The sequence below is a fragment of the Anastrepha obliqua genome, chromosome 3, assembly GCF_027943255.1.
Source record: "Anastrepha obliqua isolate idAnaObli1 chromosome 3, idAnaObli1_1.0, whole genome shotgun sequence".
Lineage (NCBI taxonomy): Eukaryota > Metazoa > Arthropoda > Insecta > Diptera > Tephritidae > Anastrepha > Anastrepha obliqua.
The window spans coordinates 66,294,384-66,310,750 of NC_072894.1; the positions used below are offsets into that span (position 1 = coordinate 66,294,384).

Here is a 16,367-nt window from a genome sequence, read left to right on the forward strand (position 1 = left end):
GTTTCTCCCTGATGCCAAATAACTGATTACATTGCTTCTCTCTTGCATGCCAAATCGTAGCATTTCGCGTTCTGTCGCATTTTTAACGAATTACCAAATTACGGTAGCTTCACGTATTTCTGTTTTGTCTAACGCGAGTACTAAAGCTTCATTTCTGAAAAACTCGTTATCAGTCAACTGTCAATGCTTAATGATGCATCTCATTGTTGCTGTTCTAATTAACTCGTTACAAACGACTGAGTGCCGCCCCCAACTCTTATCAGTAAATATTTTTATCGCCGTCGTCATGGGTACAAATTCCAAGCAGCCCGTTCAGCAGCCAGTTTGACCACATTTTGTTGCTTATCAATGCGCATACAGCATTACATACTTATATACATATGTATTCGTATACTTTGCTATTTATATTTGGAATGGCTTGTTATTTTTCACATTACTTATTTGCCATTTTGCGATAAGTTATTTGTGGATGTTTAGAAATTATCTTTTTTTGGTGTCGAATGTCATGTTGTCATTTGTTTAGAATTAGATAGCTATTACTTACCATTTTATAGTTGCTAATTTTAGTTTTTTGCGCGTAAGCATGGTACCGGAAGGGCTTTGTTTACTGAAAAATTATGATGACTTTCAAGCTATATAATTTGAAGTTAAATAAAAAACGAGTTAAAAAAAGTCACTTTAGTTCCTTTCAAAATTACATCAAGCAGTGAGCTCACCGCAAACGTGTTGTTAATATTTTTCAAAGTTATAGTAGCGACTAGCAATGTGTTGTGGACCACTTAATGTTGGAAATTGTTCCAGTCTCAAACCATTCCAGAATTTTTACAAACCTTAACACTAATTTTGTTTGTCCCTTCATGTTTCGAAATAACTTAGAATTGGAATATGTCTTAAAGACATATGCGCTGAAAGACACTCTTTTCCCGAACTACAGTGTATCATCATACGAACTAGGCGAAGTTGATCGACTTCAGATCGTCATTGAATAAATCTTTTAGAGGCCAACTTCGTTTCTTAAGTGAATTTGATCTTGCAAGGGTGCCGTCCAAAATTTGCTATGTGCCTGAAGGCCCTCGCCTCTTGGCTCTTTCTATGTCCATTGTCCATTAGCATTAGATCTGTTCAAGGTTTGCGACACAGCCACGCAACATTACTATTTGACTTTGAAAAATTCACTCTCCCACAAGGACTAAGAAGTGGCTTGCAAACTATGTGTGATAACTCGATATCAAATTTCCAAAAAAAAAAAGAAGAGCATAGAGCAAGGGGAGCTACGGTGTAGTGTCCTTTTTCGCGATGCTTTTCAACTTCTATATTGCGAAGTTCATTCAACGACCAGAGAGAGTTTCGTTGATCTCATACGCTGACGATTGACCGAAATGGCACCGCCAGTTCTTTTGATACTCGGTAGAAAAAGAATACAAGTACTTTTACTTGTCACTTTTCGCCCCTGTTAAGATATACAGGAGTGTACGAGAATTCCAAAAAGAGTTGGAATTTCATTTAGTGTAGTTAAGTAGCATTACACATCAAAAACCGCATAAGATTGAGTTGCTCACTTTTGATCCAATGAAGTTTACATTTTATTGTAACACCCTATACCTACGTAATTATTTTACTTTTACTTTATATAACCCTTATATGGTGCCGACGGGTTTTCTAAGTCCATAAACATTAACAATGAGCACATTCATGCATGCATTACCCACGTCATTTGCCGCCCATTCCCAAAGAATCAAGAGCGAACAGGCACAATTTTATTGTTGGCTAATAAAAATATATTTAAATTATGTATTCAAAACAACACATCGGAAAAAGTAGGCATACACATCTATACATATATCCGTGTATACAAACAAACATTATTCATTTCATTGTGGCTTGTGGTTAGCCAAGTAATAGCTTACAATACAAAAAAAAAACAAGGAAACAATAGTAAAAAACGATTAAAAATACAAGACTATCGTATTTTTATAACGAAAGTTGATTTTGTTGTTAGCCAAAAGTTTTAAGTCACAGAAAAATGTATCGATAAATGAAGCAGTTTAATTTTTATAAAAAAAGTTTACTTGATTTAGGCCTTTAATTGAGTTATAGGTACTTAAATGTGCATACTCATGTACATATATATTTATTAGGGATGCAAGTTCTGTAATCACTGAATCCCGACATCTTGGCAGCATGGAAAATGAAACTTAAATATGCTTTGTTGCTGTCACTTGCGTTTCCTTTATTATAGAATTTGTTTAAATTTACTCATCATCAATTTTTGTTTTTCTCTATTTGATTTTAATGTATTTCGTTTTTTTTTTTTACTTTTATTTAAATGACGGGATGAAAATCTAAATAACGCCATGATATTCCACCGTCTGTGGGATCACTGGTGTGGAAGGCAGTGCTAAAATTCAAAGGTAGTTTCTTTAATAAACGGAAGCAAATTTACTGTGTACTTTTCATTTCCATGTGATAATACTGATTTAAAGCCTTTATAGCCTTTATAGTTATCGAATAGTTTATATATCTATACTCTTTATGAGCATAAGAGTTTACCTTTCCGCACTCAGATAGCTCCGCGTCGATGGCACGAATCATGTATAAGTAGCTGCCAACAAATATTCTGTTGACTAGTTTTATATATTCAATATGGACTTACAATTTTTGAAGCAGGTTTTTGCTGGTAACTTTGTGAAAATTTGTGCAAAAAGGTCGATTAGGTCGTTTATTTACTGATGACAGGAATCCATCGTACTATTCAGAGAAAGTGATATTGCAAATCATTCTCAAAGCAACTTCGATGACAGTTGTTGTTGTTGCTGTAGCAGCATAAATATTCCCCATACTTACATACGTGGAATGCTGCTGGAATGACAGTCCTTGGCCGGATATAAATCCAGGTCGTTTCGATAATGTAGAATCGACTGTCGTGGAAACGTTCGATGACAGTGCTATTAGCTGCTGCTTTTTTTGAAATTTGATCTGACTTTTCATTTATTGGAATACCAGGACGGCCCAGAGACCACCCACAGAAACAGAGCGTTACAATGATTGCTGGAACAATTGTTTTTTAAGAGGTTCCAGGCTGTTTGGCAGTCTGAGAAGTTAACGACTTTGCCTGCGCGCGTCTGATAAGCAACAGCTAATGTCTTTAACAATACCCAAAACTCTCCATGGATGACGTGGGAAATTCTTTTTTTAAACAAAAATTTTCTTCTTTGTTCTGATGTCAGTCCCTGCCCCCACCCGAGGCCATCAGCCATCATGCAAAGGTTGCTCTCCTTTCTGCTGTGGTAATCGTGCTCTTAACGTTTGGTAGGGTGTGCGTGTCAATGCATAGGCTTTATGCAGCTTCGAAAGGATCACCAACGTTAGGTGTTGTTAAAAACGCCTGACATTTTTTTAAATACCCAGGTCTAACTGGATTTCGTGTCAGTATTATTGGCAATTTTGTCATACATTGTAGGTAGGTAGGTAGGTTGGGTGGTTGTTGTAGCGACACTCTTAGACCTTTCGCAGTCCATTGTGATACCACTGAAGCTTATCCTTACCCTACGTGTTCCTTTTCAAACCACCCGGTAGGTTTAATAAACGAGCAGAGCTTCGTTAGTTTTAGATGCGCTATGTCCGCTACATCGGTTAAAAATGCTGTATCAAGAGTGCGCAGCCTCCTCATAGCTAAGTTTTTACACTCACATAAAAGGTGTCTGAAGTTTCCTCTTCTTCTGTATTAAGGCAGCTTCTACAGGCATCAAAGTACGGGAGTCCTAACCTTCTAGCGTGGCTGCCTATTAAAGAATGACTAGTTAATACCCCTATCATTTTTCTTATAGCTTCTCTGTTAAATCTAATAAAACAAGATTTTCGATTGACCCTTTCGGCCATGTCTGTCTGCTTAGTTCGCATGTTGTGAGATTTTGCCAGCTTGTATTTACATTTTTTATGGTTTCCCTATCTATAAGTAATTTACAAGGGGCTATAGGCGTGGGTATCAGCGTCTTATCCGGTTGGAGGTCGAGCGTTGTACCGGTTCGAGCAAGTTCATCTGCCACGCAGTTACCTGCTATATTCCTGTGGCCTGGCACCCAAGTAAGGTGCACTTTGTAGCACTTAGATACGTCATTTAGAAGTTTAAACCATTCATATATTGTAGCATTGAATTGTTTTAGCTTTAAGATATTTCGTTTTTTTTTTCATTTGGTTTTTATGAAGTTGGGTTTTTTTATTAAGCAGACTTTTTAGGGCTGCATAATGAGTTTGTAAACAAATTTCTCATTTGACAATTAATAATTTGAATTTTTGTATGGTAAATTTGATTACAATTAAATCCTAAATTGTTTAAACGATCTTAATTGCCAATAGATGCCTGTTTAAAAGTAGTCTTAGTTGATATCAAAAGCGGAATAATTTATGATTTTTTTTTTCAAGGCTTTACTTTGATAGCAAGAAGAATTTTTACGGGATAATATTTAAAGAAAATTCATATTAATATTTCAAAATTTTCCTATTGCCCTACAAAGCGTGCTTTTGAAAAATGTGTAGTCTGCAGAAGAACCTTTGCTAAAACGTTCTATTCTTAAAGACATTTTCACTTTTTAAACGGCACACTAGACAGGGTTAGTTTACTGGGGTGGCAGCCCTTGGTCGGGAAAAACCCGAGTCATTCCGATAACGTAGAACCGGCTGCTATAGGAATGTCATTCCGGTAACGTAGAGCCGGCTGCCACTTTTCGTATATTGTTTTAATAAACAGGTATCCAACTTCTTGTCTCAAACCACTTGTATCAAATTCATCCTAATAAATTCATTTTTACGGTCACCGTAGCCGAATGAGATGATGTGTTGTTGTTATTGTTGTTGAAGCATACATGTGTAGGGAAAGCTGCTTAAGTTGCAGTCCTTGGCCGGATGTAAGTCTGGGTCGTTCCGGAAACTTAGATTCCACTGTCGTGGGAACGTGGTGCGTGACCACCATTCAGTCGTGCATGGGTTTGACACCCCAGGTATGAAATACCAAATGATGGAATTCACCTTGCAAGTAATGACACACCTTCAAGTGTATTTCTGCCATGAAAAAGCTGCTATTAAAAACCATCAGCCGTTCGGAGGTGGCATAGAACTGCAGGGCCTTTCCTGTTATTTGAAAAAGATTAAATAGGAGGAAGAGATCATTTTTTTTATCTGCTTAACGCCGTTTTCGCTAATGTTTTTGAAAACACAAACCCTTGCCCCTGTTATTTAAACTTTGTTGAACACCCTGAACGCTATGATTCGTGCGAGGCACATGGCAACAGGCTCATGCTTAGGAGAATCCAATTACATATTTTTTTTTAGTTCCGTGGGTCTATCCTAAGTAATTTTAGTTTTCTTATCACTGTATTTAGGAATCTTTCAGAAATTAAAAAAAAAAAAACAATTTTGGTTGCAATTTGCCTTTACAGCGTAATCTCCAGGGCGCGCGGCTTAGCTTGTTTATCAAAAATGACTATGAAGAAACTAATGAAAAGAAATTGTGTCAGTAAATACATAAATTAATCGTAAAAATCTTAATTAATGCAAACTTTAAGCTATCACACATGAAACTCAGTTACCTGCCTATGTCGCAGTTCATTGTCGCATCGAACATACACATTTGTGCATAGCTACACGCCGGTGTTCGTTGTATTGTTTTCGCTCCTATTTTCGGCTTGTTCACGTTCGCTTTCCCTCTGCTTCTGCCCTCTCGACCACTTTACACTTCGACTTCAGCACATTGTTTTGGCTCCAACTAGTTTCACTAATTTCCAATTCTTTCACTCCATTGCAGTGATTCGGCGAAGAACCTCGGCTTCACGGTCATCATTGATATGCGAGGCAATGGCAATTGCTCCACCAATCTAAAGACAATACTTAAAGTACTGCAGGAGCATTTTAGCGCTAACATACACAACGTGGTACTCATTAAACCGGATAATTTTTGGCAAAAGCAACGTGCGTCCATATCGACAAATAAATATAAATTTGAAACATCGAATATATCGATCGAAGCGCTACATAAGATTGCCGAATCTCATCAGTTGACTTCCGATTTTGACGGCACCCAACCTTACGATCACCAACAGTGGACTGAATCACGTCTAGCCATCGAAGACTTCTTTTGGCAAGCGAGCGATATGGCTGATCGCATTGACGATCTGCAGGAAGATTTACAGCGCAATGACTTCGCCGAAGATGTGAACGGCGCAAAGCATTCGCTAGACCATCACAACGAAATGAAGAAGAAAATACAAAATCTGCCAATTGAAGATTTGGAATTGCAAAGTAAAAAGTTGCTAGCTAAAATAAATAAGAATTCTGTTGGTACTGGTGTGCCCGGCAGACAGGTAAGTAAAGTGGCGACATAATTCACAATTAAATTTATGATTTAAGGTATTTATTCATTTATTTTTACTTTAGCCCTGTGTTGGTTCTGGCGCCGACTGTGGCGGTAGCGATTCCGGCACTTCAACGCAGACACAAAACTCTTCACCAGCTTTTCGGGCGGCAACTAATAATCCCGATATGGCCGCGGCTATTAATAAAGCGCTGCGCCAAGTTGACCTCATACGGAATGGCCAACAGCGCCTGCTTACACTATGGCAACACAAGAAGTCCAAATTGGATCAGTGCTTTCAGTGGCGCCTCTTCGAGCAGGATTGCGAAAAAATGTTCGATTGGATTCTGCACAACCGCGATGTCTTTCAGATGTCGTATGTCGAAATCGGGCATAACTATTCTGTGGCAAAATCGCTGCAGGATGAACATCAGAAATTCGCAGTCGCCTCAATGAATGTCTCAGTTAATATCGACCGTATACTAGCTGTAGCTTCACGCCTCATCGAGAGTCAGCACTATGCCGCGCAACATATTAAAACGTTGGCAACGCGCCTCGATCGCACTTGGAAGGACTTTGCGGCTGGATTGGATGAACGAACAGCTGTGCTGCAACTTAGCGTGCTGTTTCATCACAAAGCGGAACAGTATTGTAACAGTGTTGCATCATGGGCAGCAGCCTGCCAAGCATCGCAACCACTGCCCTCGGACATACAGAGCCTGGAGACAGCAATTCGAACACATCAGTCACTGTACGAAGCGATGTGCCAGGCCTATACGGAGGTACACTCCACCAGCAAGAAACTACTTTACCAATTGGATCACCTGGTGCAGGTGTGCAATCAACCACCGCCACCTGGTGTACCCGATCACCGCAAGAACAGTAGCTTTAATAAATATGAACGTCAGAATCCGGCAGCTGACTACAGTGAGGGCGCTTCACATGTGCTTGCTGTAATCCACCAGATCCTCGGACACCATCGCTCATTGGAGGCGAAGTGGCACCAGGAGAAAATAAGATTGCATCAAACTTTGGCACTACGTCTATTCCAAGAAGACGTAAAGCAGGTACTAGATTGGTTGAAGAATCATGGTGAGGTATTTTTGCGAAAGAACACCGGCATTGGACGCAATCTACAGAAGGCGCGTGTTTACCAAAAGTCTCATGAGCACTTTGAAAATGTGGCACAGAACACTTATAGCAATGCTGAAAAGTTACTCTCAGCAGCGGACGAATTGGCACGCAGTGGCGAGGCAGACCCAAATGAGATTTACTCAGTTGCGCGCGAGTTGGAGCTGCAAGTGGCCAGTTTCGCTGAACGCGTAGAGCAACGGCGGCGTCGCTTGGAAATGGCTGTAATATTTTACACTCACGAGAAAGAGGTGCGTTAACAAACTTAAATTTGTACATTTTTTCTTTTTTAATAAGCGAGATATTTCAATTTTTTAAATTAATTCTAGGTTACCGCTTGGATTGATCAATTACGCACCGATGTTTCCACTGACCAAACAATGCTCTCACAAGAGAATCTCGAAGGCATTGAGCGACATCTGCAGCAGTTTCGTGAACAACAGGAGAGCACACTGAAAGGTTGCATGCAGACTATAGCTCAAGGCGAAGCTCTATTGCAGGAAATGCGTTCGCTCGAATATGATGAAAACAGCGTGTCGATATCTGGACTCGAAACCACTTTGGAGAAATTAACAAAACAGAAAGTGGAATTGGAGGAACTCTGGTCAGCACGTCAATATCGCGCAGATCTAATCTTGCGATTACGTTATTTCGAACGTGACGCAATGGAGCTATCATCCCAATTGGAAATTTGGTCGGAGGAATTGCAACATGCCGATCTGTCACGTGATTATCAGAAGGCAGAGCAACTGATACGCATGCACAATGATTCTGTAACTGATATTCAGAATACCACCTATGAAGTGCTGCAACAGGGACAAGATTTGCTTCAAATGTTCGAAACAGCTGGCATCATTTCGATGGCTGATGCCACACATACTGCGCAGGCGCGCATACAGTACCTCTTGGACTTTTTAGGCGAACGTGAAATTGACCTTGAGGAACTGTCTGAGGCGAAGCGTGCGAAATTGGAACAAGCTGTACAGTTGTGCCAGTTTCAAAATGATGCCAATCAAGTTATATCGTGGATACGTAATGGCGAAGCTATGCTGGTGGCCAGTTTTGTTACACCAAATAGCTTACAAGAGGCAGAACAACTGCGCAAGGAACACGAACAATTTCAGGTGCTTTTCTTTAAATGTTAAGTGCTTTTATTCGATTTTATACTATTTTATGTACTTTTTTTCTTGTAAAAGGTTGCTATTGAGAAAACGCACACCTCAGCGGTGCAGGTGAAATATCGTGCGGATGCACTCATCAATGCCAACCATTACGATCCACAATCGATACGCGAAATTTCCGATGATGTCACCAAGAAGTGGCAACAGTTGGTAACCTACGCCGAAGAGCGTCACAAACTAGTGACCGCATCAATGAATTTTTACAAAACCGCCGAGCAGGTATGCTCCGTCCTCGATAGCTTGGAACGTGAGTACCGACGCGAAGACGATTGGTGTGGCGGTGGTGGCTCTAGCGATAAAGCGCAAACCATTGTGCAATTAATCTCAAAGCATCAGGAACAAAAGGAGGCATTCCTCAAGGCGTGCACACTTGCGCGTCGTACCGCCGAAACATTCCTTAAATATGCAAATCGTTCGCAACAATACTACAAGTATCAGTCGCAGGGTAATTGTGAGACGCATGTGCGCACCATTCTTGACAAGTTGTTGACTCAGGAAAACCAGGTGCTTGAATTTTGGACACAACGCAAAAAATCGCTGGACCAGTGTCAGCAATTCGTGCTGTTTGAGCGTAGCGCAAAACAGGCAATCGAATGGATACATAACACAGGCGAGGCTTATCTTTCGTCACGCACGAATCTTGTAGGTAAGACGCGTGAGGAGACCGAAGGTCTGCTCAAGGAGCACAACGAATTTCGCGGCACTGCGAAGGAAACACGCGAGCGGGTTAAACTGCTAATACAATTAGCCGATAGTTTGGTTGAGAAGGGACATGCGCACGCTAGCGCCATCAAGCAGTGGGTGGCTTCAGTGGATCAAAGGTTTGTAAAATTAGATTTAAAATATATTTTTATCTTTAATTTTAAACATGAAATTTATTTACAAACAGATACAAAGACTTTAGCAATCGCATGGACACCTACAGAGAGCAATTGGAAAAGTCATTAGGCATGTCAATGGCGGTTCCTGTTGAGTCGGATGCCAATTCTTCTATTAGCTCTGCTTCCGGTAAGTAGAAATAATGAAATATTGTGAGGTAACTGATGAAAAGGGGGAAGAGGGCATACGAAATCATTATAGAAATGTTTAAATTATATTAATGACTTTGTACATTTATCCATCGCAGGCTCCACAACTGATCGCCACTCGGATCCGTCACTCGAGGCCAAACTTACCACATCCTCTACGGCCGCATCTAAAGAAATTAATGAAGAAAAACGTAAATCAGCTCGTAGAAAAGAGTTCATCATGGCTGAACTAATGCAGACTGAACGTACCTATGTAAAAGACTTGGAAACGTGCATAAAATGCTTCCTTGAAGAGTTTCGTACCGGCCAGGGGGTGCCAACTGCATTGGCCGGTAAAGAAGATACACTATTCGGCAACATACGCGAAATTTATAATTTCCATCAGAAAATATTTCTGCGCGAATTGGAAAAATACGAAACCATGCCCGAAGATGTTGGCCATTGTTTTGTGACTTGGGCATCGAAATTCGATATGTATGTGTATTATTGTAAAAACAAACCGATTTCGAATAATTTGATGGTACAACATTCGGGTACATATTTTGATGAGCTCCAACATCGGCACAAAGTTGAACATCCCTTGCCAGCGTTCCTCATCAAGCCAGTGCAACGCATTACAAAATACCAACTACTACTTAAAGATTTACTCTCGTGCTGTGAGGAGAGTCATGGAGAAATCAAAGAAGGTTTGGAGGTAATGTTAAATGTACCGAAGAAGGCAAACGATGCGATGCATTTGTCATTGCTGGAGAACTGTGATGTGCCCATAGATAATTTGGGTGAGGTAGTGCTACAGGATGCATTCCAAGCATGGGATACAAAACAATTGATACGTAAAGGGCGTGAAAGGCGTGTGTTCTTATTCGAATTGTATTTACTTTTTGCAAAAGAAGTGAAGGACTCAAATGCTTCAGTGAAATATCAATTCAAGAGCAAACTCATGACAACCGGTCAGTTCGAATTCATAAAATAGTGCAATTTAATGTAATTAGTTTTTAATGGTTTTTTCAGATATGGGTATCACCGAACACATTGAAGGCGATGAAACTAAATTCGCTGTATGGACAGGACGTTCTCCAATGCTCTCTGATTGCCGCATCGTATTGAAGGCAAATAGTTTAGAGACCAAGCAGGTAGGAAAAAGAAATTTGGCAGATAGGAAATATTTATGTATGTCGGTAGCTTTATTTATATATTATATATTTACTCCTTCTGCTCCATAATGAGGCATGGACCCACGATCGGCCTTTATTTTAAATAAATATAATATGTGTTTCCCGCCAAAATGTAGGAACATTTGTTTTAGGTAGATCTGTCACGACCACTTGTTGTAGCAACGTAATGCATTTGTGAAGAACCCCGTAACACCATTAAACTTGATGGTTTTTCTTAAAATATGCATAAATATATTCTGCAGTATTTAACTTTAGTCTTTAACTTTTTTGTTAACGTTTAACACTTGCGTAGAGATTTTCGTTGCGCTCTTATTTTCCAAAATTAAGTTTCTAGAAATATAAGGCTTTTTACTTTGTCACACAGCTTGCAGCATGTGGAGAAAGCGAGATAGACCTATCTGAACCAGTCACATAGTAATTTCAAATTTTTTTGCATTTTTATACTCGCGGACTTGTGCACAAAGGTATTATAATTGTGCCCAAGGTTATTATATGTAATTTCGTTCCACAACGGTTGCATGTAACACCGCAAAGGAATCAGGATAGATATAGACATACGTATATGTATCAAACTGTTCAGAATAATGAGAGGCGCATATTTACCTATATATGCCCACCCGTCCTCGTCTGTGCTTAGCCGACTGGCCGAAATGTACATGTATTGTTCTGATATCCCTCATTTCTGGTAAGACGCAACCTTGTCCAAAGCAAAAAAGGCGCTCATGATATGCAAACGTTTAGCGGGAAAATCCTGGGGCTGTAGCCCTAGAATCCTGTGGATAATAAGGTTAATGACAAACTATGCGTTGCTTGGGTCCGCTCGGTCTGCGCTTAGAATGCGTGTGCATCACGGGGGCGATACGGATCTGCCCTACAGCTGCGATGGAGGTGATGCACGAGCTGACGTCGCTTCACACAGTTATTCAGCAATTAGCCAATCGTACCTTGTTGAATATGGCTAGGGAAGGTTTCGGTAAGGGAAAAGTGATATCAGCTAAGAACAAGGAATTGCTATTTTCCAAGCGGAGGTGTGTGCATTCAGTCTATGTGCAGGGATCAATTTAGACAAGAGTTTCTGGAAGAACGAATTACCATTCTGAGCGGCAGTCAGACGGCACTCACGGCACTGCCATCCTGTGAGATTGAGTCCTCACTGGTCCTTGAGCGTATCGAGAAACTAAATTTGTTGGGAATGTAAAATCGTTTCCACGACAGTCGGTTCTACGTTACCGAAACGACCCGGATTTATATCCGGCCAAGGGCTGTCACTCCAGCAGCATTCCCCGTATGTAAATATGGGGAATGTTTAAGCTGCTACAACAAGCTGCTAAGCTGGAATGTAAAATCGCATTCGGCTTATTTGAGTCCCAGGAAACAGGGGTATAACATTGAATGAAGTAATGGACGCATTGGCTAGAGAGGCTGCGACCTCGTTACCAATAGTACTCGAGCCTTTATTTGCTATGGAACAACACACCATGAATAAGCTTAGGAGTGAAAAGTAAGGCTAAGGGAGTTTAGCTGGCACCAAATTATGCGGCTGCGCCAAGCGAAATTTTTACTGGCAACGTACAATCAAAAAAGATTTAGGAAACTCATAACCCCTCCCTTTTAATAAGGGAACTGAGTTCGGATGAGGTACTGTAATGAGTAGAGGGCACAGAAGGCCATGAAGTCGAAGTGCAAACTTCAAATATATCTATCTATATGAATTTTTCCTCGAATTAGCGGACGGACGTACATAGATAAATCTGCTCCTCTCATTTTGAGCATTTTGGGATATAAATACTTGCACATTTTTATCATCATCATTATGCAAAGCATTACGGCTCGATGTGAGCCTTAGCTTCCGCCACAATTTTTCTCCATGCATCTCGGTCCACAGACATACTACGGTAGTTGGTCGTTTCTATGCTTCTTAGATCGTCTTCAACCTCGTCTTCAACCTCGTCTAACCATCTTTTCGGCGGTCGCCCTATTCGTTGTTCACCAAACAAGCGTGCAGCCAAAAGTTTGCGTGGTATGTCTATATCTATCTCGATTCCTTTATGCTGTTACAAAATCAGAATTCAAATAGGGAAATAGTGCTTTTTCTGTATGTCGTTTCTAAACTCTTTTTTATCTTTCTATAGGTTTGGGTAAAGAAAATGCGCGAAGTAATGCAGGAAACCTGCTTTTCGGGCACATCCCTTACGTTACCTAAGTCACCAGCAAAAAATTCTGGATCATCACAACGTTCGTCGCGTGATTTAGATGAACCATTGACGGAAAACGATCATGATCGCTGCTCATTAGCCAGCTTCGGTTCCGGTAACACCACAGATAGTGACAATAAGGTAAGTGACCTTAGCTTCCTTTGTGCTCGGCGAACAGCGTTTTTTTATACACTCATGCGGCAAGTGTGAACATCCATTTTCCAGCTTGTTTTGCTTACGTTTGCACATTTCAGTGAAAAAGAATCAAACAAAAAAAAATAAAAAATGAGAGAAATTGTTTCACACCCATATTTTCAAATTTCGCACTTCAATTATCACATTTCCTTTGAATTCAATTTTATAGCTGCACTTACCAACTACTAATGGCCCGGCGTGAATACTCAATGACACCATTGCGAAGGCACGTTTTGCAAACATTTCCAAGAAGAAAATGTCTAAGCGATCGATTGATTGCTTATGTTTACTACAATATGCAGCCACATCTGTTTGCTTATTTGGCGTTCGATCTGTTTGCTGGCTTCCTTTAAAGAAATCGCAATAGTAGAAGGCATGCATCAAAAGATGTGGAATTGGCGGTAAAGACCGCATTCGCGAATTCTAAAAGGATGTAAGCAATTCACATACATCGTTTTGAAAGATGCATTTTTGCATGCAGATGATTTAGAGAAATGATAAACAATTTTCCGCTTTCCCTTTCGCTTTCTTTTTTGTACATCATCAAAGCTCTACAAAGATTGTGAAGTATCTCTCGCAATAAAAACTTTATCAAATATTTTGTTACAAAAATAAGAAATCCAAAAAGCGAAAAGCTTCTTGTTGCGGTCGCGGGCTAACAAACATCTGAAATAGCAGCTTTTTCGTGTCACCTGCTATGACATTGCGTACTTTGTCAAATTACAAGCGTTTACCCCCACAAAAGGAGGGCAAACACTGAATTTGGCCTACCTCACTTTGGAATTTGGTGTATATTTACGTGCGAAAATTCTGTGGGGGCCATATGTTATATGTAAACCTTACCATGTTTTTGATGGTTTAGCTCTTTCCAGTCATCCTTTACTCTCGCAAAGGACCGCTCTTTCTGAGCGAAAATATATTTTGTCAAGGAGAGACGGAGAGGCGAGGGAGAAAGAGATTGGAAAACAAGAGAGTAAGAGCGCGAGTGTATTTTCAACCCTCATTAAAGCTTTTTGCCACTCAAAACCATTTATTTATACGTTTTCTGCTAAGGAGCGCAATGTGCATTTATGTATGCTTGTGGGTATATTTTTATACCTATGCTTCACACTTTAAGATTACAAAATTATTACTTCTTAATGATTATCAAATTAAAGCTATGAAATAAATGCAAGTCTATATCGCTAAGAGTTTAATATGTGTTAATAAATTCGGGACTTCAAAATTACAGCTTTCGCGGTTCTTCAAACCATTCAACTATTTTTTATCATAATAACATCTGTTTCACTGATCATTGATATTTATTTTATTCCTTGCGTGGTAACCAATACACAAATTAAAAGGTTTTTTCCAAATTTTCACAAAACTGCGTGAATTATTCTTTATCATATCAAAACGCTTTCCGTGAATTAACTTGAGTGAGGAAACACAAGAGTGTCCCGTGGGATAAGGTATTAACGTTCGAGCATTCTCGCTCAAACACTTCAGTACGCTCACATAATAATACTTCTTACTTACTTACTCTTGCAAGCAAATGAAGCAACAAAAAACAAATTGACGACCATCAAAATAGTCTCTTTATACGTTACTCCCATTATTGTAAGCAATCTTGGTAATCCTTTGAAGGCAAACTTCTTTCCCAAATGGAGAAATCGAGACTATAAGGTGGGTGGTATAAGGTTCAATTTACTCACCTGTTCTTCTGCTCAAGTATACATATATATAAATTGAAATTCCGTTGGAGAAAATAAATCAGCCACAAACTTTTACCTATTTGCTGTTGTTTGATAGATCTTCAGTAAGTTAACTTCTTCTTCTTCTTAATTGGCGCGATAACCGTCTTCCTTTTCCTCTGCTACCACCAGCTGGTACCGCATCGAATACTTTCAGAGCCGGAGCTTTTGTATCCATTATTACAAAAAATAGTGTGCCTGTGCAATTAAGTTCTGCGGCTCGTACGATCATTTCCAACATCAGATTAAAGAAGTCACACGACAGCGAGTCACCCAGTCTGAAACCTCGTTTGGTATCAAACGACTCGGAGAGGTCCTCCCCAATTCTGATAGCGTTGCTGGTATTGAGCAACGTCATCTTGCATAGCCGTATTAGTTTTGCGGGGATACCAAATTCAGACATCGCGGCATACAAGTAACTTCTTTTCCTACTGTCGAATGCAGCTTTGAAGTCGACGAAAAGATGGTGTGTGTCAATTCTTCTTTCATGTGTATTTTCCAAGACTTGACGTATTGTAAATATCTGGTGTAAATTAACTAAAGGGTTTTTTGATATCAACCGCATAAGCTTAATCACTGAAGTTGTTCTCGGAGTTATCTCACCGCCTTCATCTTTTATCAATTGCCTTCTACTCGGACGGAATAAGTTAGAAAGGATACCCTGGCGTATAGTAGAGAGTCATTTAAGTAGATCTTAATTTAGAATCTTAATAATTTTGCACACTATACACGAAGGAGAGAAAATTTCGTTTAATTTAGTGAAAAAATATGTCGGCATGATATTTTCTTGTATTTATTTATTTTTGTTTTTGAACTGCTACCAAATGCTTATCTTGAGTTTATGCCATGTCGTAGAGTGTTGATTTAAAATCTATACCGCTTATTAAAAATATATCAGAGAATGTTAAGGGCCCTAGAAGCTGTCATCCATAACGTCTTATTTCAAATAGTCTTCTCACTTTGTTATGTGCCAACCAGCAATCACCTTGTTTAGCCATAATTATATATGTATATATTACACAACAGCCGCCAACCTCATTTTCCATGGAAACCGGTTTTGGTCCTATCTCACGAATGGCTCGGTCGATATTCGTGTAAGGGCAAAAATCGTTTTTAGATTATAAGCTTTAAGATATGTCTTTAAGGATAACCCACAAAAAAGTCTAACGGGTTTCAATCGCAACTCAGAGCCGGTGAATGAGCAAATTTTAGATTTTGTGATGAGCTGTGAGGCAAGATAAGCTATCCTGCTAAAATTAAAATCTTTCACGTTCATTTTGTTAATTTCTACTCACGAAAATCTATAATATGGCTCCCTACAATATTAAAAATAGGCATTGCTGCTTTCACTGAAACAATAGCATTAAATGTTGTTATCTAATG

At 39.6% G+C, this 16,367-nt stretch overlaps 1 protein-coding gene across 2 annotated transcripts in view; it reads left to right on the forward strand.

Moving 5' to 3' along the window:
• The window catches only part of LOC129240394 (triple functional domain protein-like), a 124,349-nt gene that overhangs the window by 9,437 nt on the left and 98,545 nt on the right, over positions 1–16,367 (forward strand). For both annotated transcript variants that reach the window (XM_054876162.1, XM_054876161.1), the window contains exons 3-10: positions 5,801–6,356; positions 6,430–7,728; positions 7,807–8,601; positions 8,674–9,479; positions 9,548–9,666; positions 9,785–10,636; positions 10,698–10,819; positions 12,994–13,197. In XM_054876162.1, coding sequence (XP_054732137.1) covers positions 5,801–6,356; positions 6,430–7,728; positions 7,807–8,601; positions 8,674–9,479; positions 9,548–9,666; positions 9,785–10,636; positions 10,698–10,819; positions 12,994–13,197 — 4,753 coding nt within the window. The remainder of the gene's footprint in view (positions 1–5,800; positions 6,357–6,429; positions 7,729–7,806; positions 8,602–8,673; positions 9,480–9,547; positions 9,667–9,784; positions 10,637–10,697; positions 10,820–12,993; positions 13,198–16,367) is intronic.